General features: G+C 46.6%; 1 protein-coding gene across 1 annotated transcript in view; it reads left to right on the top strand.

Moving 5' to 3' along the window:
* The window catches only part of MEGF9 (multiple EGF-like-domains 9), a 105924-nt gene that overhangs the window by 65553 nt on the left and 19797 nt on the right, over nucleotides 1-20574 (top strand). Inside the window, exon 2 of the mRNA XM_015420168.1 lies at nucleotides 12623-12824. Within this exon, the coding sequence (XP_015275654.1) occupies nucleotides 12623-12824 (202 nt within the window). The remainder of the gene's footprint in view (nucleotides 1-12622; nucleotides 12825-20574) is intronic.

Below are 20574 nucleotides of genomic sequence, written 5' to 3'. Positions count from 1 at the left end.
TGGGTATTCTGTTTGTGATAATTGTTTGGATACACTATATTTTTAATATGCTAGTTGTGCTCATTTCATGCCAAGTAAAAATGTCCATAGTCATATTTTATGTTCCTAAAGTAACAGAATGACTTTCAATCTAGAAAAGACAAAAGAAATGCTAATGTAGCATTTTTTTCAGTTTTTCCAAAAATTCCCGTTTTCCCCCAGAAAAAAACCAGTTTTTTTCTGAGCTTCAAAATTTCCGGAAATTTTACCTCTCTAACCACAGCTCATTGACTACAACTAGTTTACGTTAACCTCTGAAAGTCCATGCAAATAGGTCTTAAGGGTAATGATCCTGAGAGCCAGTTTGGTGTAGTGGGTAAGTGTGCGGACTCTAATCTGGGATAACCAGGTTTGATTCCCCACTCCTCCACTCGCACCTGCTGGATGACTTTGGGCAAGCCATAGTTCTGTCAGAGCTGTTCTCTCACAGGCAGTTCTCGAGAGAGCTCTCCCAGCCCCACCTACCTCACAGGATGTCTGTTGTGGGGAGGGGAAGGGAAAGGAGTTTGTAAGCCTCTCTGAAACTCCCTTGGGTAGTGAAGGGCGGGGTATAAATCCAATCTCCTCCTCCTCCTTCTCTTGCACATCATGGCAGGCTCTGTAATTTGGGGGCCACCACCAAGGATTCCCTTTCAGCAATGGCTACAGATCTGAAAATTAATGGTTAGAGTATTGAACTTCGACTAGGAAGACCTGGTTTAGACCCTCACCCGGCTCTCTAGGTGACCTTGGCTAGCGCGTCCTAATCTACCTTGAAGGACTGTTGTGAAATGGAAACGAAAGAGAGAACTATTTGAGCCTCCGTATGAACTCTTGGAGGAAGAATAGGTTAAACATGTAATAGGTAATAACATACAAAATATTGTCTGTGCTGGATCTCGAAGAGCAGGGAGCTATGTAAAGGGTTAAAAATAAGCAACCTCAACATGACTTTAGTCCAGTTACAGAGTGGCCATCGACAATGGCCACTGTAACAAAATTGGTGTATTTATTTTCCTGTGGCTAACAACCAATCCGGCTGCCACAGTTCTGGACCAACGGCACATTCCAGAAACCCTTCAAGAGGTGGCCCCGTACAGAGTGAATTGCAGTAGTCAAATATGGAGGTTGCCAAGGCAGGCACTGTACAGACACTCATGAAAAGGACTGGAATGTTCCTTTGGCAGAAATCTAAGATCTGGAAAAAACTAATATTCTCATTGCCTTTGTGAAGTTCGGGAACTTCATGGTGTGTTTCTTTTACAGTTTGAAGGCTTCCCTTTGATTAGCATTTACCGAGCAGCTTGTTTGCTAGTTCCGAGACAGGTTGCTGTCTTGTAATGCATAAACGGGGAAAGAGTCGCGTTAATGAGGTGCTGGATTGCCTGAACAGGAGTTGGAGAGGTTGATGGCAATTTTGATGATGCTTGGAAGAGTGTGTTGCCGTAACCCAGGCATCAAAATTGTGCCTCTTCTTTTAAAATCTTTTACAAATCAGTTTGCAGTTTTACCTGTGTAGTGAACATTGTGTGTGTGTGGGGGGGGGGAGGGAATCACATGGGTTGAAATTATATGTCGTCCCGGGTATCTGTATAAAAAAAAAGTTTACAGCCTTGCCGAGGTGAATGTTGAATTTGCACTCTGTGAATGCTCAGGAGCTGAACTAAAATTACAGGTAGGCAAAGAGGGGTGGAGAACAAGCTTTTCCCCTCAAGCTTCTAATCGGCGAAAGCTGTGCCAATTCACACGTCGACAGAGCTAACTTTAGGTACTTTATGACTCCCTTTCAGTCATGTGTTGTCTTCTCTGCAGCTTATTTTAAATAGTGAACTCCTTAAGGGCAGGGATCTGCTTATTCCCCCCCTCCCCCCCCCAAAAAAAAAGACTGTGTGTATTATTGCCAAATCCCCTAAAGGTCAGAACAAGAACTCACTTCTTAGAAATAAAAGCAAAGCTGTTCATAATTAATCCCTACATAAGCAGGCACTGTAATAGTTTTTCTTAATGGCGGGTAATAAAAAGTGAAGCCATTCTAGAAGTTTCTGCTTGCCTCCTGCAGGAGCCGGTGTTAGACTCGGGGGGGGGGGGGGGGTAGATCCCGATTAGTTTTCAGAACCTTTTCCTGCGGAACAGCTCCGTCAAAGGACTCTGATCTAATCCTCTCTTTTCATGAACGGTTTTGTGCTGCCATTCCTCTTCGGAGTTTGGGGTGAAGCTCTTCTCTGTGCCATTTTATTCTTACAACAGCCCTGTGAGGTAGGCTAGCCTGAGTAAGAATGACTGGCCCGAGGAGATTTGCAAAATGAACAGGGGAGCGGTACATAGCATTTTGGGGAATAAGCCCATGCTATAAATTTACCCTTAAAATCAGGGGTGTCAAACATAAGGCCCGGGGGCCGGAAGCGGCCCTTCCAGGGCTCTTACCCAGGACTCTTACCCGGCCAGCAAGCAACTGATATGAGGGAAAGAAGGCAGGAGGATGCTGTGGGGGGGGGTCAAGCAGGCTCATGTGATAAGGTGTATGTGCAGTTGAAGCTGTCAAGAAATAGAAAGGAAATTGTTAGGGTGTGGGGCTAAGAGGCTAAGTTAAAATAGCATGGGGGAAATGCAAGTGAAGACAGAAAAAGACGAGGTGTGGTGTTTCCCCCCCTCCCACCTCCTCGGACTGGAGAAACTGCTACATCTCCTAAAAGTGCTATATGTACAAAAAGCAGCTAATTTGTATGGAAGTGTAGGATACCTACCTTTTATGGTATCCCTTGGGGCGCGCCCGTCCCCGATCCGGCCCTTCCGACGATAACCCGCAGCAAAAAAGAACCATTTACCGAGGTGGTTCTTTCCGAAAGGCTGCATCAACGCCGGCCATGGGATCACCGGCGCGTTCTTCCGCCGGTGCATCCCCGGCTCCTGGCCGAACTGCGCATGCTCAGACATGCGCAGTTCGGCAGCCTCCCGTGGCTTTCTCCCCGGCATCTGATCGTGCCGGGGAGCAATTGCACGGCGGCTCACGGGATCTGTATGATCCCGCTGCTGCGTGCCTATTTTGGTGCGGCTTTTAAAAGCCGCACTTTGCCCATCCTTTTTTTCCCTCGTGTGGCAGGGACCTTATTAGGGCTTTTGTGGGTTCCTCAGTAAATCAATTGCTTTCATTGCTAGGAATCAATTGCTTTTGTTTGTATTTTGAGTAAAAAATAATATTGTTAACTGGGTTTGCCTGTGTCCTTTATGAAGTTTCTATCTCCTGTACCTGGCATTACATTTTATGGCACACATGGCCTGGCCCAATGAAGTAACATTTATGTAAGATTTGGCCCTCATAAGAAATGAGTTCGACGCCCCTGCTTTAAATGATTAATTTGCATCTCTTAAGCATGTATGTGGCTTGACTAATAATAAAATGTTGTCTTTAAAAAATTTTTTAATGTGTCTTGCTGGAATTTTTTTTTTTTTTAAACAAGATTAAAATGCATCACACAAGGAAAATGGAAAAGATTAATCCATGATGCAAGAGACTTGGAAGCCTTCATAGACAAGGTGGGGTGGTGGGGTTGAGAGGAACAACACAATTACAAACCAGTTTAAATGTTGTTCTACCAGATATTCAGACGGCTTGACTAAATTGAATCTTATCTAGTGGTATGTTTGCTCAGATGGTCAAACACAGTAGTGGCACTTGAAAGAGGAGAGCTGAGCTATAGGCGTGAAGTGCGATGTTTGTTTGGGGTGAGACCCTAATTCAAGTTAAATAGAGGATCTAACAGTTTAATCCACTACAGCAGAGTAAATATATAAACACAATAGAGCAATGGGGTCGCGTCACTAGTTTGTACTGGCAAGAGTGGCTCTTCTTCCCCCACAACAATTTTTTCTTCTAGAATGACACTATATCATTGTAGCTAAAAAACGGAGGGTCAAACTGTATGTTAAATTGAGGATCTGTGACCACATTGCCTTATGTACAGATTAATTTTAAAGGGAGGGGGCAATTTGGATTGGGGCCTTGGTGCAGGAGAAAGTTTGTCTTTTAAATCTGTTCTGATTCCATTATGAAAATGATGCCGATCTCTCATCCCAGCTGCTATTAGCCTTTTGTAGATGTATGGGGGAAAGAAGACAGGGACCCTAGTTTTGCCAGTTTGGCGTAGTGGTTAAGTGCACGGACTCTAATCTGGGAGAACTGGCTTTGATTCCCCACTCCTCCACTTGCACCTGACTGGATGACCTTGGGCAAGCCATAGTTCTGTCAGAGCTGTTCTCTCAAGGGCAGTTCTGGAAAGAGCTCTCTCAGCCCCACCTACCTCACAGGGTGTCTGTTGTGGGGAGAGGAAGGGAAAGGAGTTTGTAAACCACTCTGAGACTCCCTTGGGTAGTGAAGGGCGGGGTATAAATCCAATCTCCTCCTCCTCTTCTTCTCCCCCTACTAGGTACTCAGACAGCTGCAGCCCAAGAACTGACATTGTCTGCAGGTGCCCCCACTGCTGTAGAAGAGATGGGTCACTAAAGAGAGGGAGTTCCTCCCTAAGGTCTCCGCCCCAGAGCTGTTTAGCTGGTGCTAGGGAGCAGTGCTCCCTCTAAGCTGTGGAGTCTTGTGAGCAAACATTCTGCTTTGTGAGCTACTGGCATTAAAGTTGTGAGCAAGCAATTTGAGTATTGCATAAATTAGTTTGCTCTGGAGCCCTCCTTTCTGAGCTAAGACAAAAATGTGTGAGCTGGAAGCTAAACAACTGTGAGCTAGCTCACGCTCACTCAGCTTAGAGGGAACACTGCTAGGGAGAGAGTTTTCTGTTTACCCTCATTTTTGTTTGATTTCCATCTCTTGTGGCAAGCTAGTTTTTTGTTGCGGTTGAGATGAATATTGTGCATTGGTTCTAGTTTGTGTTCTAGTGTGCTTGAGTTTTGTTGGCTTGTGATTTTCAGTGTTTAATCTAGAAGCGGCCTATGTTATTCAATCCACAAACTGCCTAGGGAGCCAGCGTGGTGTAGCGGTTAAGAGTGGTGGGCTCTAATCTGGAGAGCTGGGTTTGATTCCCCACTCCTTCACATGAAGCCTGCTGGGTGACCTTGGGCCAGTCACAGTCCTCTCAGAGCTCTCTCCGTCCCACCTACCTCACAAGGTGCCTGTAGTGGGGAGAGGAAGAGAAGGCAATTGTAAACTGCTTTTTGTAAAAAGGTAAAGGTAAAGGTTCCCTTGCTCAAAAGCCAGTCAAGTCCGACTCTAGGGTTGCAGTGCTCATCTCCGTTTCAAAGCCGAAGAGCCAGCACTGTCCGAAGACGTTTCTGTGGTCATGTGGCCGGCATGACTAAACCCCAAGGCGCACGGAACGTTGTTACCTTCCCACTGAAGTGGTACCTATTTATCTACTTGCAATTTCTTGCTTTCGAACTGCGAGGTTGGCAGGAGCTGGAACTAGAGACGGGAGCTCACCCCGTCATGCGGCACTCTCGGATCTCGAACTGCTGAACTACTGAACTACTGACCTTCCACAGCCTGCAGTTCAGCGTCTTAACCACTTGAGCCACCGCAGCTCCGTCACTTTTTGTAAGTGGGGTATAGGAACCAACTCTCTTCTTCTTCTTCTTATTTTTTGGGAACCCATGGCAGAAAGGTGGATTTATCACTGTGTAAATAAATAAAAGGCCTGTTGAACCCCCAGTGCTTGAAAGTTATTTTGTCATGTGAGATTAGTGCTTATCAAAGGATGGGTTTGTATTACTAGTGCTGTAGCATATCTTTCAAACAAACCAACACCGGTGCTTGCGTTTTTTGGGGTAGGGATCTAACTATGAAGAGAGAATGTTCTGTTGCTAAAGAGCCTTTCTGATTTTGCAATCCCTACCTTTTGCAAGTGGCCTGGCTTCCTCATTAGCTGTGCCGATATGTCAAGCAGGCTGCACGAAAACACCTTTTATCATTTTTCTCTGCTGGTGTGTCTGTGCAGGTTGTGTCCCAATGCCTTCCCTTCCCTCTAACGTTTTTCTGACCTGCAAACTTGGTGGAAGTGCTCTGTGGTGTGATTGCAGGCCTATAATTCCTTTCCTTCCTTAAAACAAGTATTTGTCCACCAGCTTGGAGCTGGGGTGAGGGGAGCTCTGAATCAGTTTGGAATGAGACATGCCAAATTGCTCTTTCAAGCTATTGCATGTATTTCTAAACTGAAGTGATGGATTTGCAGATTCTTGGAGCTGCTCTGAACTATGGATTTTTTTTAAATTGCCTTGATAGCTAATTGTGCTGTCTTTTGAGAACAAGGGTGGTGCTGTGGTTACAGTGTCAAAGTGGGGAGATGTGGGTTTAAATTCCCTCTCAGCTAGGTTGGTCTACCGGAGGTGACTTTGAGGCAGTTGTAATATTTGAGCCTGGCCTATCAAACCAGGGCTGGAGCATGTAACAGATTCTTGATATAATGGAGTTTTGGCCAGGTTTTCCATTCTGTCTGGTATGCAAGTCTTCTTGTTTGGTAGGTCAGGAATGTTATTGTAGGGAATGATGAATATGCAGTGTGGAAGTTACCCTGTAGAGTTCCACAGAACTTAGGGTTATCACCAGTGTTCCCTCTAAGCTGAGTTAGTGTGAGCTAGCTCACAGTTTTCTAGCCTCCGGCTCACCAATTTTCGTCTTTGCTCAGGAAGGAGGGCTCCAGAGCAAACTAATTTATGCAGTAGCCAAATCGCTCGCTCACAACTTTAATGCCAGCAGCTCACAAAGTAGAATTTTTTGCTCACAAGACTCCACGGCTTAGAGGGGATGTTGGTTATCACCAGTGTTCCCTCTAAGCTGAGTTAGTGTGAGCTAGATCATAGTTTTTTAGTCTCCGGCTCACAGATTTTTGTCTTAGCTCAGGAAAGATGGCTCCAGAGCACACTGATTTATGCAGTGGCCAAATCGCTCGCTCACAACTTTAATGCTAGTAGCTCACAGAGTAGAATTTTTGCTCACAAGACTCCACAGCTTAGAGGGAACATTGGTTATCACCCATGCTTTTAGTATCAATGCAGGTCTTTTTTTGGGGGGGGTTATGTGAGATTGTCTGTAGCTCTGCAGTTGGGTGGTGTCAATACTGGTTTTGATACTGGGTTGTATCGTCCTTTGAAGAAGCCACCAGGTGTTTCTGTCTCTGTCTCAAGTGACCGAGAGGGTACCAGCTGCAAGATGAAAGTGATGCTGGTACTGAGGCTGTCCTTCAAGGCTTTCCCCGCCTTTATTTAGCTTGTAAGGTACTTTCCATTATGAACTCTGCCATCCCACGTTGAGGGACCATGAAGCTGGACTGTTGCAGTATGCTTCTCCTGGGGCTGCCCTTGAAGACAACACAGACTTCAGTTAGGGCAGAATGCTGCAAGCTGGCTGTTACCGGGAACTACCTGCTTTACCTGTATCGCTTCAGTTCTGGCAGTGGCTCCCTGGGCTCAATTCAGTGTGTCCTTTACAACTTGGGACCCACATTTGTGGAGGACCACCTGTCCTCTTCCCGTCCCAACAGTGTGTGTTCTCTGTCCCCTCAGACTGGTAAGTCAGAAGGTCTGTGGCTGCATCTTGAGCCCATGCTGTGGCAGCTCCTTCTTGTGGCGTGGCCGTCCCAAACTGGGAAGCTTTTAATTGTGCACCGCGAACAAGCTGTGTTAATGCCCCTCAGAAACAAAGAAGCTTTGTGCTGGTATGTTTCCTCCCTCCCTTCCATCTCTTCTTGCTTTTCCTAGTCTTGGATTCTGAGCATTTGTGGTGTGGCGAGTCAGAAAGATTTTGTGTGGAAGCCCCCCCCCCCCGTCTTGCCACGCTGAGAGGATTGTGGACACCAGTGTTCCCTCTAGGCTGAGTTAGTGTGAGCTAGCTCACAGTTTTTTAGCCTCCAGCTCATAGATTTTTGTTTTCTCTCAGGAAGGGTGGCTCCAGAGCAAACTAATTTATGCAGCAGCCCAATCGCTCCCTCACAACTTTAATGCAAGTAGCTCACAAAGTACAATTTTTGCTCACAAGATTCTACAGCTCAGAGGGAACGTTAGTGGATACTGCTTCTAACTCGGTATCCTTCTGCCTTGCCTTGAGTGCGTGTTCTTATTAGGTTGGGCTGCAGGGTCTGCCAGGATGGAGCATCTCCAGTGGCGTGAATAGACTGACTCCGCTGAGTGAGAGGAAAAAACCTGACCTCTAAATAGCAGCAGCTTTTCCCGCAGGGGCGTCCGGGTGTGTGCAAAACAACTTGGCATTCTGCAGCGAGTTTGGCCCTCTGGACAGCTGACTGCACCGCTTTAGGGCACATGTTGCACCTTTTGCCTTTGGAAGCAACTTGCCGTCCCTGTTGGCAAACACTAAACTGTCCCCTCTTAAGGAGGACTATTTGTATTGCAAGATCAAGATGGGTAGCCTGTCTGGCTGTTGCAGTAGAAAAGAGCAAGAATCCAGTAACACCTTAAGGCTAACAACATTTGTGGCAGGGGGTGAGCTTTCCTGAGTCACGGCTCACTTCTTCAGAAGTGCAGTTCTTTCTAAGAGCCTTAGGCCAAGGGATGGACAGGTGGATTAGGAGCTGTCCTTTTTCCTGGTGCTTGGAATACAACCAGTTTAATTTGAAAACTGCCTGACAGTTTGTTCAGTTGCGGAGTTAAGTGGAACAGAAACACAGTCCTCTTTCTCTCTCCCCCTGCACTTTCCCAGTGGGTTTCCCATTGCAGTATTGGCCTGGGCGGCAGCCGTACAAAGCGTCTCCCTTATCAGTGCGAGTCGTACGTAAGTAATCATATTAAGTGGAGTAAAGAGGTGTTGGAAGAACAGACGTACTTGCTCGCTGCCGAGGAAGCATACTGGCCTTTGTTGATCTGCATTAATTGCTAGAGATTAGAGGGTCAAAGTTGGGCCTAGTCTGCCGCTCTGCTGGGGAATGAGGCGGCAGTGGCTTGAGGTGGTAGAATGGGCTGCACCACTTCCAGACCACGGGTGAGAGATCACCAGTTTGGAGTGCTCCTCTCTGTTAAAAACGTTGTGCAGACACGACACCCGAAAAGCAAGCTGGGAGAAGGAATTGCACTCTCCCCCTTCTGTGCTAGTTTTCTCTCTGTGCGGTGGTTTCTGTGCTAAGAAACATTTAATGCTGCGATTCCCCCACCAGCGGTGTAAGGTGGCACAGCCCATCCTACTGTCTCAGCCTTCCCCCTTCTCCCTCAGTCCCTCCCCATTGTTCCGCATGTGTGAACCGGGCCTCAGTGAAGTAGGGTTCGGGAAGCAAGGAAGTCTATATTTTCCACTGAAACATGTTTCTTTTAAACTTTTCATAGACTGGAACTAAAAAAATAGAAATAGTGATTTCCGGAGGGGAAGCCATTCCACGGGATGAAGTGGAATCCTCAACTGGACTGTACCACTTTATACATAAGAACATAAGAGAAGCCATGTTGGATCAGGCCGATGGCCCATCCAGACCAACACTCTGTGTCATGCAGAAGCCAAAACCTGGTGCCATCAGGAGGTCCAGCAGTGGGGCCAGAACTCCAGAAGACCTCCCACTGTTGCCCCCCCCCAAACACAAGAATATAGAGCATCACTGCCCCAGACAGTGTTCCATCTATATTTTGTGGCTAATAGCCACTGCTCCATATATTTATCCAGACAATAAGAGTATGAAGGGCATAACAGTTTTGAATACTCCCCTCCCTAAGTGACTTTTTGCAAGTAGACAATTAGCATGGCGGGAAATATGTTAGCTTTTCATTTGCAGGGGGCTTTTTTCATTTTGACACAGGGATCCTTCAGGCAGGGCAGCTTCGCACCTGCTGTCCGTAGTGGTACAGTGCCCTCTGTTACCTTTGAGCTCTACCACTTCATGGCTGGATAATTCATACATAAGAACATGAGATACATAAAAACATAAGAGACACCAATGTTGAATGAGGCCAGTGGCCCATCCAGTCCAACACTCTGTCACACAGTGGCCAAAAAATACCAGGTGCCATCAGGAGGTCCAGCAGTGGGGTCAGGACACTAGAAGCCCTCCCACTGTTGCCCCCCCCCCAAGCACCAAGAATACCAAGCATCACTTGCTCCAGACCGAGAGTTCCTATCTATACCTTGTGGCTAAAAGCCACTGATGGAACTCTGCTCCATATGTTTATCCAATCCCCTCTTGAAGCTGTCCATGCTTGTAGCCACCACCACTTCCTGCAGCAGTGAATTCCAGGTGTTAATCACTCTTTGGGTGAAGAAGGACTTCCATTTATCTGTTCTAACCTGACTGCTCAGCAATTTCATTGAGTGCCCACGAGTTCTTGTATTGTGAGAAAGGGAGAAAAGCACTTCTTTCTCGACCTCCTCTATCCCACGCATAATCTTATAAACCTCGATCATGTCACCCCTCAGCCATCGTTTCTCCAAGCTGAAGAGCCCCAAGAACTTTAACCTTTCCTCATAGGGAAAGTGTTCCAGCCCTTTTATCATTCTAGTTGCCCTTTTCTGCACTTTTTCCAATGCTATAATATCCTTTTTGATGCATGGTTGCTGTTGGGATGGGGAGTTGGAGAAAGGACTCTGTGAGATACGAATGAGGTCTGGCCTACAGATACTGCAGAGATGAGAATGAGTAGAACCCTTCCATGGCTGAAGGACAAAACTCTGTGCAAGTAAAGTTTCGGGACTGTTTTCTGAGTGGGGGGGGGAGTGTGCTTTGTGCCTTCCCTCAGATGCTCTCCCTGAAGGAACTGCAGAGCAGGGGGAAGCTCTCGTCTGAAACCGGATCTAGGGACTCCAGAGACCTGAGTTCTAGTTCCCATTCAGCCGTGAAGCTTGGTGGGTTACCTTGGAACAGTGATCTTCTGTGGGCCCTTCCTCCTTCATGGGGTTGATGTGACAATAAAGTGGGGTTAGGCAGAGGAGATCTCCATTCACGTGGCTCTGGATTCCTTGGTAGATAAATAAAGAGGTCTTCATTGGATGGAAGGGAGTGAGAATTGTGGGAAATTTTCATTAGCGAAATGTGAGTCTGGTCTTCGGACTCTCAGTGCAATCCCTGCTCCACTTGTTAGTCAAGGAGATGAATGAGCTGAACTTTTTCTCCCTTGTATGCTAGCTTTCTACATGTAGGGAGCTTTTTTCTGTGGGAGAGCATTCAAATTTGTAGAAGGGGGAGGGGGGATTTATATCCCGGTCTTCACTTGGAGTCTCAGAGTGGCTTACAATCTCCTTTTCCTTCCCCTCCCCACAACAGACACCCTGTGGGGTAGGTGGGGCTGAGAGAGCTCTTTCCAGAACTGTCCTTGAGAGAACAGCTCTGACAGAACTATGGCTTGCTTCTAATACTCTCATCCACAACCCCTGCAAAGACAATAGGATGTGTCACGTCTGCTCCTTGAAGTTAGTTAGTGTGTATGCATGTAACTGGAGAATTTGAGTCCAGTAGCACTTTAGAGACACCAACGTGATTTTGGAGGTATAAGCTTTCAAGAGTCAATGTAATTGGTGTTCTCTCACAACAAACTTCTTTCCTTTCCTCTCCACTCGACTCAATGTTCAGTCTTCAGCTGGTGGGTGCTGACCCCCAGTTGGATTGTGACATGACCCAAGGTAGGTCATACCCTGCAAGGACAGTAGTCAGAATCAGGTGGGTAGTCGTGTTGGTCTGGAGTAGAAGAACAAAATTTGAGTCCAGTGGCACCTTTAAGGCCAACAGTTTTATTCCTGGTGTAAGCTTCTGTGTGCACACACGTGTGCATGCATACAAAAGCTGATACCAGGAATAAAACTTAGTTGGTCTTAAAGGTGCCACCGGGCTCAAACTTTGTTCACTACTCAGAATGTTAGATTTGAACAGGAAAGAGGGAGTTTCGAGTTCCTACCCAGCTACAGACCTCCTTAGGTCACTGTCAGTCAATCCTCTATCACCCTAACCTACCAGCTTGGTCTAGTGGTTAAAACTGGCGGAACCAGGTGTGATTCCCCACTCCTCTACATGAAGCCAGCGGGGTGACCTTGGGTCAGCCACAGTTCTCTCAGAGCTGTCCTCTCAAGAGCAGTTCTTTCAGAGCTCCCTCAGCCCCACTTACCTCTCAGAAGAAGAAGAAGAAGAGATTGGATTTATACCTTGCCCTTCACTTGGAGTCTCAGAACAGCTCTGACAGAACTATGGCTTGCCCAAGGTCATCCAGCAGCTGTGTGTGGAGGAGTGGGGAATCAAACCTGATTCTTCCAGATGAGAATCCGGGCACTTAACCACTACACCAAACTGGAACTAAAAAATATCTTAGATTATCGTATCTGTTGTGGGGAAGGAAGAGGGGAAGGGAAGGTGATTGTAAACCACTCCAAGACTCCTAGTGAAGAGCAGGGTGTAAAGCCAACTCTTCTTCACACGGTTCTGATAAGAGCAAACGGACAAGTGGAAAAATCAGGTGTGCTGCCCGGAGCCTCTTGTAGGAAGTATGGGGCTAAAATGTAACGGGACAACAAATGGTGTGGTAGAATGTGATCCAGAATCAGGAACAATGGCAATGACTGTCCCGGAGAACAGAGCAAAAATTCCCTTTCATCTCCTGCAAATTGTTGAGAATAACTGTAATACGAGACTGTGCTTTCTTAGAGTGTCCCATGTTAACGCCGAGCTTTCTTTTGTTCCCCTCGCAGACGTTTTCTGTAACTGCAGCTTGCTTGGGAGTACGGGCCTGAACGACTGCAACACGACGACGGGGCAGTGCAGGTGCCACAAGGGCTACGGCGGCCAGCAGTGCGACAGATGTGAGGCCGGCTACTATCCCGAGCTGAGCAGTGGGCGCTGCCTTGCGTGTGGCTGCCATTTCGCAGGCGCCGTTTCCTCTTCCTGTGAAAAGTAAGGAACAGGCTGTTTACACCCCCCCCCCTCCCGGTGTTGTGTGTTGTCCCATGCCTTTATTTATACCTCAGGGTGAGGCTTGTTTGCCAGGAAAGAGGGCTGCCACCGCCGCCAAATTTTGGTTTTAAGAAAATATCAGAATGGGGAGCCTGGCGTGGTGAAATTCAGAAGGGATGTTTTCTATTTGTCCTTCCAGCGTCAAATAATCCAGATTTTACTAAAGCCCAATAATATCAAAGCTATATGCACTTCACCTGTTTCCTGGATTTTTTTAAACAATATTTTATTAAATTTTCCATATCCTGTTTCCTGGATTTGGTGGTAATCTTATTTATTTACTTCATTTATAGTTTGCCTTTCTTGCTAAGATTTGAGGCGGATTACACAGTTAAAAACCAATGCAATAGAAACGGTATAATACATCCAACAAACGACGACCCTGGATCACAAAACTAGAGAGTGCATTAGAAAGCTGTATCATACATATCGTTAGGATATTAGGAAGATTTTTTTTAAACAGTAAGAGTAGTTTGGTAGAATCAGCTGCCTCGGGAGGTGGTGAGTTCCCCTTCACTGGCAGTCTTCAAGCAGCGGCTGGACAAACGCTTGTCAGGGATGCTCTAGGCTGATCCTGCATTGAGCAGGGGGTTGGACTAGAGGGCCTGTATTGCCCAACCAACTCTATGATTGTGTGGTTCTATATGGTAAAGTAGGGCATCAGAATTGGAGGATAATGCAACAAAACAGTGAAATATGTACCATGAACAATGAAATGAAGAGTGGCTAGAATTTCACAGGCATTAGTTAAACCATGTTCCCTTTATAAAAATGGCCTGTTAAACAGCGTGTAAAATGTGTAATCTCTATCCAAGTTGTAAACGGGACAAAAAGATAAGTGCCTCTTTTCATTGTCAGGCCAGGGCTGGCACCGGGTTTTGGGGAGCCCTAGTGGATGAAAGCAGTGAAGGCATTATACAAGCACTTTGCCCTAGGACCATTCTTTCAGAGAATTTCTTGCAATTAAGTTATGATACATCGGTGAATATTAATGAAATTTTGATACCTACTTGTTGAAATGACAGACCAAGACTCGCTGCTTTCATCCACTTTCGGAAGAAGAATAGTATCGAAACGATAGAACATCCCGGAGACCATCGTTAACACCATTTTCAATTGCCTTATGCATTTATATATGTAGATTTTTTGTACACATTTTTGTATAAATTTTGTGATTGTTATTTAAATATTTTCTAGCGCAGTTACCTCACAGTTTCTTCTTTTTTCGGTCACAACGTGTCCAACCAGCTGAGAAGGCTGACAAACAGGGCAGAGAGTCCAGGGCCTTCTCCAGGGTTGCCTCCCAGGACTGGTATTCAGATGTTTATGGCTTCCAAATGTAGAGGCTCTTTTGGGCTACTTTCTCTAACCTCCGGATGATTTTGTAAACGTCTCTGGCTGTCAGCCGCTTCCCGGAGCCTCAGGCAGAGAAGGGTCTATTTATCTACTTCTCAGATCTCTACCCCACCCTCCCAGCCAAAGCCGGCTCAGGGCGGCTGACATAAAAACAGATAAACTAAAACAAATAAGTTGCGTTAAAACATGGATTGCAATTAAAACCACTCAACCATAATCAAGTGCTCGTCCTCTTCCCCAGAGCCTGCTGTCTAAGATACTTTAAGTTAGAGATGCCAAGGACTGAACCAGGGGACCTTCTAGAAGCCAAGTGGATGTGCTTGTCACTGAGCCAGGATCCGACTCATAGGTTTGTGTCAGGACCCACAGCAAAACAACAAAGTACACGCTTCCAGGAAGGTTTTACTTTTATTGAAAAGCCGTAGATGCAGTAACATGAACACTGTTAGGAATGGCGGGCTACCTATGCACATAGTAGGATATAGGGCATTCGTATACACCCCCCCACGTAGTACCCAATTAGGTGGGTTCCCGCGCGTGGGCATTTGGCTGAGAACTAACGGTTGCGAAAGCAGGGTAGGTGAGAAGCTTCCCACAAATTCTAGACACATCAACTCCTCCAGTGACCTTGAGAGATATGCGTTGCAGTGAAGAGGCAACTAAGCGCAAGGGAAGGAATGCACAGTAAAGAGAAACACACACCATACTCTTGGCAGCTTAGCTGACAGTTTGTAGCAGTGACAGCAGTTCTCCAAAGTCTCAAGCCTTACAGCCGGGGCTCCTTTTAAACGAGAGATGCCCGGGACTGCCCCTGGGACCTTCTGCGTACAAAGTGTACCTTACCAGTCACTTAAGAGCCTTAGTGATTTCTGTCTCATTAGCTCTCTGCTGAGCCACTCCCCCCCCCCACCCGAATATTGAGACTCAGGGTCAAACGACTAGTTTGACTACTACATCGCTTCGTGATCCCGGGCCCCAGGGAGGCCAGGTTTGCGGCAACCAGGGCCAAGGCCTTTTCAGTGGCGGCTCCTGTCAGATTATAAATGTAGAGGCACAAGTGCAGAGATAAGTTTATATTTGTAAAGTTAGGTTACACCAGTTGACAATTTGAAGATTCAAGCATGAGAGATGTGGGCGTGTACTGTGGGTCTCTGTCAGTCTTATCTGTGAGACAACTTGAAGTCTGATTGGCTGTCGCATCTGTCTTAGTCGTACACTGAGATTCTGCGAGTGACAGTTATTTTGTTCCTCACTGTCAGTTGGTTTTTTCTGAGAGTTTAACTGAAATAGCTCTATGTTGGTCTGTTGGAAAATAACTCTAGATATGTACAAACTGTTGTTTAATTATTCACCAGTAAATAGTTAGATAAACACCATTTAAACTTGACCGTGTTTGGTGTGGTTCTTTTGAGTCTTCCAAAACAAAGAAACATTAACAAATATTTTTAACAGCTCCTACCTGGTGGAATGAGCGCCCGGAGGAGATCAGGGCCCTGCGGGACCTCTCACAGTTCCGCAGGTCCTGCAAGACGAAGCTCTTCCGCCAGGTTTTTAATTAGGAGCCACCACTACCACCACCACCAACTATCTAACAATGGGGTGATGGGATGGCCCAGTATAAAGATCTTGCGACATTATCGCGATGGGGTCGGGGCCGCTGAAGTGGGCTTTTGGGTACATCTGTAGGTCACCATCTGATTTGACTGATTTGTTCAAGTTGGTAACATCATTGAGCCTTTTATTACTGTTAAATAGGGTTGATTTTATGCTGTTTTTAATGTTTTATTTGGCACATGTTGCCCTTTTTTGTAAGTCGCCCTGAGCTCGTTCGCGGGGAGGGCGGGATAGAAGTGTAATAATAAATTTTAAAAAATTAAAAAATATAAATAAATAGGTGCAACTCAGTGTCCCCACAGCCACTAAGGAACTGTGGGGAACCTAGTATTGAAGCCTGAGGGGGGGGGGTCCTTGCTTCAAGGGAGGAGGGGCTTATGCCTCCCCTCCAAAGACATTTTCCCAAGGTGTAACAGACCTGCTGGGGAACGTTGAAGCTTCATGGACTACTCCATGTGCAGTCCCACTGTTATGCAGATAACTCACCGGAGGGACTGTTTTGCCTTGGCAAAACGCTAGGTGTGGGGGAAAGCAAGTCAGGTCTGGGAAACCTGGATCAAGCTTGCTTAAAAGAGGTATTGTGTACTTTGGCCCTTAGAATCTTCGGTTCTTCATTCTGTGTCTCGCAGCATCTGTAGAATGTGCCCTTATGTGTGTCAAGTTAATTAGTGGCACCTCTTGCGTCCAAAGCCCACTTTGCTAGTTCGTGTGTGTGTGTGTTTGGTTGTTTACGCGGTGCTTTTGTAAATGGGGGAGCATTCTCAAATGGGATAACTCAGCAGCCTGAACCATAAAATTCAGGCTACCACATCAGGATTTATGTGTTTTTAAGCAGTGGATGCCAAACAGGCATCCATTTCTTTTTTCCCCTTTTTGTTATTTTTTTTTGTGTGAGTGTGTGTGCACCTGAAAAGCTCGAGCGTGTCCAGAAGAGGGCAACCAGGATGGTGAGAGGGTTGGAATCCAAGTCTTATGAGGAAAGGCTGAAAGAGTTGGGTATGTTTAGCCTGGGAAAGAGAAGGCGTAGAGGGGACATGATTGCAGTCTTCAAGTATTTGAAGGGCGGTCATGTAGAAGATGGAGCAGATCTATTCTCTCTTGCTCTGAATTGCAAGACTAGATCTAATGGGTGGAAATTGCAAGGGAGTTGTTACTGGCTAAATATCAGGAGAAACTTCCTAACTGTAAGAGTGGTTGAACAGTGGAACAGACTGCCTCGGGAGGTGGCGGATGCTCCTTCGCTGGATGTTTTCAAGCGGAGGCTGGACGACCAGCTTTCGGGTATGTTGTAGGTATGTAGGGCTATCTTTCAGCTATGCTCCTGCAGAGTGCAGGGGGTTGAACTAGATGACCTGCAAGGTCCCTTCCAACTCTTAACATTCTATGATTCTATGATTCTAAGTCATGGTGACCTCTGGTGATTGACCCCTACTGGGGGGCTGGAGGTTATTCAGAGTGGTGGCTGAATAAAGCCTGCCCCCGCCTCCTGACTGCTGGTATTCCTTGGAGGTCTCCCATCCAAGGACTTGCCAGATTCGACCCTGGTTCGCTTCCGAGATCTGACGAGATCGGGCTTGGCTGGGCTATCCAGGTCAGGGCTACACAGGCATCCTTTTCAACAACAATGATGCTGTCAGATTAGTGTGGTCATGGGGCAAAAAGACAACTACAGTTTCTTCCCAAACTGGGGGAACTCATGTCAGAAACTGGGATTTTCCAAGCGAAACGCTGAGTTCTCGAAATCCGCTTGCATATGTGGTTAGGTTTGTAGCATCCGTGTTGCTGACACAGCTGTGGCCTGTGTAGAGCATAGGAGCTTTACCCCAGGCACTGCAGGAGGTTCATTGCATATCGCCTTTGAAAAGATATATATATTGCCGCACGCCTGCTCTCGACCACACAGTCTGTCACACAACCCCGCCCAGTGGGCTAATTATTAATGAAGTCTGTGGTGGGGAATGTGGAGGGGAGAAATAGAAGTTCCTTCCTGCAGCGTCGGGCTGATCTCTGAAATGAACATTGACCTGACAAGCTGTCGCTATGAATGGGCTCCGCTGCTGACATAATCAAAGGCCATTAAAGAAACAAAAATAGGATTGTCAGAAGAGAGTGGGGTGTGTGTGGAATAGGATGTCACTTTTGTGTTGTATCTTAAACAGTTATTTGGTTCAATGTTTTTTCTCTCATTGTGGCTATTGTTGCCCTTTCGGGTTCCAGCCTTTGTAATAAGACGCCCACACAGTGCTCTTCAAAGGCCAATTTGTGTCTTTTCTTTTAAAGTAACCATGAAACGGCCTGTTTTCTTTTAATGCTGACAGCTGAATTAGCATGACAAGTGTGGGTCAGGATCCCCTTTCGTTTTTCAAAGGTTGCCTTCCTTGTCCCCAGATCTTCTTTTTTGTTTTCCAGAGAGGCTCTCCCTTCCTACTCCCCGTTTATTTTTCTGAAAGCCCAGGGTCCCAACAGCTTTGGCACTCTCTACCTTTTCACGGATAGAAATAGGTGTACGCTTGTAAGAGCCCTGTCTCGTCGGCTGATCACGGCTTGAGTTCCGCCCTTCCATCCCCTTCCGCGTCGCTCAAAATCCTTGTTCCGTCTGGTGTCTGGCTGCATTTTGTCTCTTCTGCAGTAGCTTGTGGTTGTGAAAAGCACTCGACTCGACTCTGTCAGCTTGCAATTCAAGGTAAAGATATGCTGGGGGAGGGGAATGGATCCCTGGCTGGTGGTTGCATAGGGAGCTGTCCATGGGATCTGGGAGTCAGGAAGAGCTACCACCAGATCAGCTGTGGAGCTGTCCAAGCCAAAAACCGGAGCGGGACACGGAAATATACCTGCCAACCTCTGGCTGCAACTGAGGAGTCTTTAGAGAGAGACGCTGGTTGTCCGACTTTCCTGTTGACTTGGGTGGATCCCTGAGCTCAGATCCCTTCTCCCGAGTCAAACGGTGGTATTGGGGTGCTTTGGGCTGCCAGATAGACACCCCACCTCCTGATCCGGGCTTGTGCTCAGGCTTGGAACCTTTGCTCTTTAGGTTGTGGAGGTGGCTGGATTTGGTCAGGGTGCTCTGGAGTCCCATTTATAATAAGTAAATACTGTCTTTGGATTTAAATACTGGTCGCTTGATCAAAACGGGAATAGCTGTGTTAGAAGAGGAGGAGGAGGAGGAGGAGGAAGAAGAGATTGGATTTATACCCCACCCTTCACTGTGAAGTCTCAGAGTGGCTTACAATCCCCTTTCCTTTCCCCTCCTCACAACAGACACCCTGTGAGGTAGGTGGGGCTGAGAGAGCTCTTTCGAGAACTGCTCATGAGAGAACAGCTCCAAAAGAACTTCCAGTGTTCCCTCTAAGCTGAGTGAGTGTGAGCTAGCTCACAGTTTTTTAGCCTCCGGCTCACCCATTTTTGTCTTAGCTCGGGAAGGATGGCTCCAGAGCAAACTAATTGATGCAGCAGCCAAATCGCTCGCTCACAACTTTAATGCCAGTAGCTCACACAGTAGAATTTCTGCTCACAAGACTCCATAGCTTAGAGGGAACGCCACGCCAGCAGCTGCATGTGGAAGAGTGGGGAACCAAACTTGGTTCTCCCAGATTAGAGACTGTTGTGGCAAAATAAAAGTCCAGTGGCGCCTGAAGGACTAACAATGCTCATTTTAATGTGAGCTTTTGTGAGTCACAGCCCAAGACCAGTGTTAGTCTTTAAGGTGCCACTAGACTTGAGGCATTTGCAAATTTCCAGTCTCTCTTATTTTACTGTTGTCTGCTATTCTAAGTACTGAATGGGCAGATCTTTATCTGCGCTCTTCTGATAATGGCCATTATTCATCAGCCTTTGTGGCACCTTTCTTACATTTCATTAGTAGAACTTGCATGGTGATTTGTGTTGTCCCCCGGAGGGCCAAGTCAAGGGGATTTAATTGTCCCGGGAAAGAATGATCCCTTTATAGAAATGATTTAAATCAAGATTCCTGTTTTGTATTCTGTGTTTTCCTGCTGTGTTGCGAGGACAGCACTGAGACTTCTCTGCTTGCTTATGCTTTTGTTGTGGACTGTAATTTATTTTATTTATTCCCTTTATTTATATCCTGCCTTTCACCCCAGTGAGGAGGACCTTAAGTGGCTTACATTGCTCTCCTCTCAACTGTTTTATCTTCACAACAACCCTGTGAGGTAGGCTAGGCAGAGAGCATGCGACTGGCCCCCGGTCACCCAGCAAGCAGAGTGAGGATTGGAATGGCATGAGTGGGGACTGGAACCCAGGTTTTGCAGATCCTAGTTTCCTACTAACCCCCTCACCACACTGGCTTTCTGAATTAAATAGTTTGCCTTGGAAAGATCCGCAGGAAGCTTAGATTGTGCAATGAAATAACAAGCTCCTCCCCCTACATATTTCCTTATTTTTCTTTGGACCTGTAGCACTCCTGAGTCCTTAAGATATAACAGCCACTGGCCACTGTGCCAGTTTGGTGTAGTGGTTAAGTGTGTGAACTCTAGTCTGGGAGAACCGGGTTTGATTCCCCACTCCTCCACTTGCACCTGCTGATGTGACTTTGGGTCAGTCACAAGCTCTGGCACAGCTGTCCTTGAAAAAGAGCAGTTTGTGTCAGAGTTCTCTCAGCCCCACCCACCTCACAGGGTGTCTGTTGTGGGGAGGGGAAGGGAAAGGAGTTTGTAAGCCGCTCTGAGACTCCAATTGAAGGGCGGGGTATAAATCCAATCTC

This window comes from Gekko japonicus, unplaced genomic scaffold (assembly GCF_001447785.1).
Source record: "Gekko japonicus isolate JY-2015 unplaced genomic scaffold, Gekko_japonicus_V1.1 scaffold102, whole genome shotgun sequence".
NCBI lineage: Eukaryota > Metazoa > Chordata > Lepidosauria > Squamata > Gekkonidae > Gekko > Gekko japonicus.
This window is presented reverse-complemented; position numbering and strand designations above follow the sequence as displayed.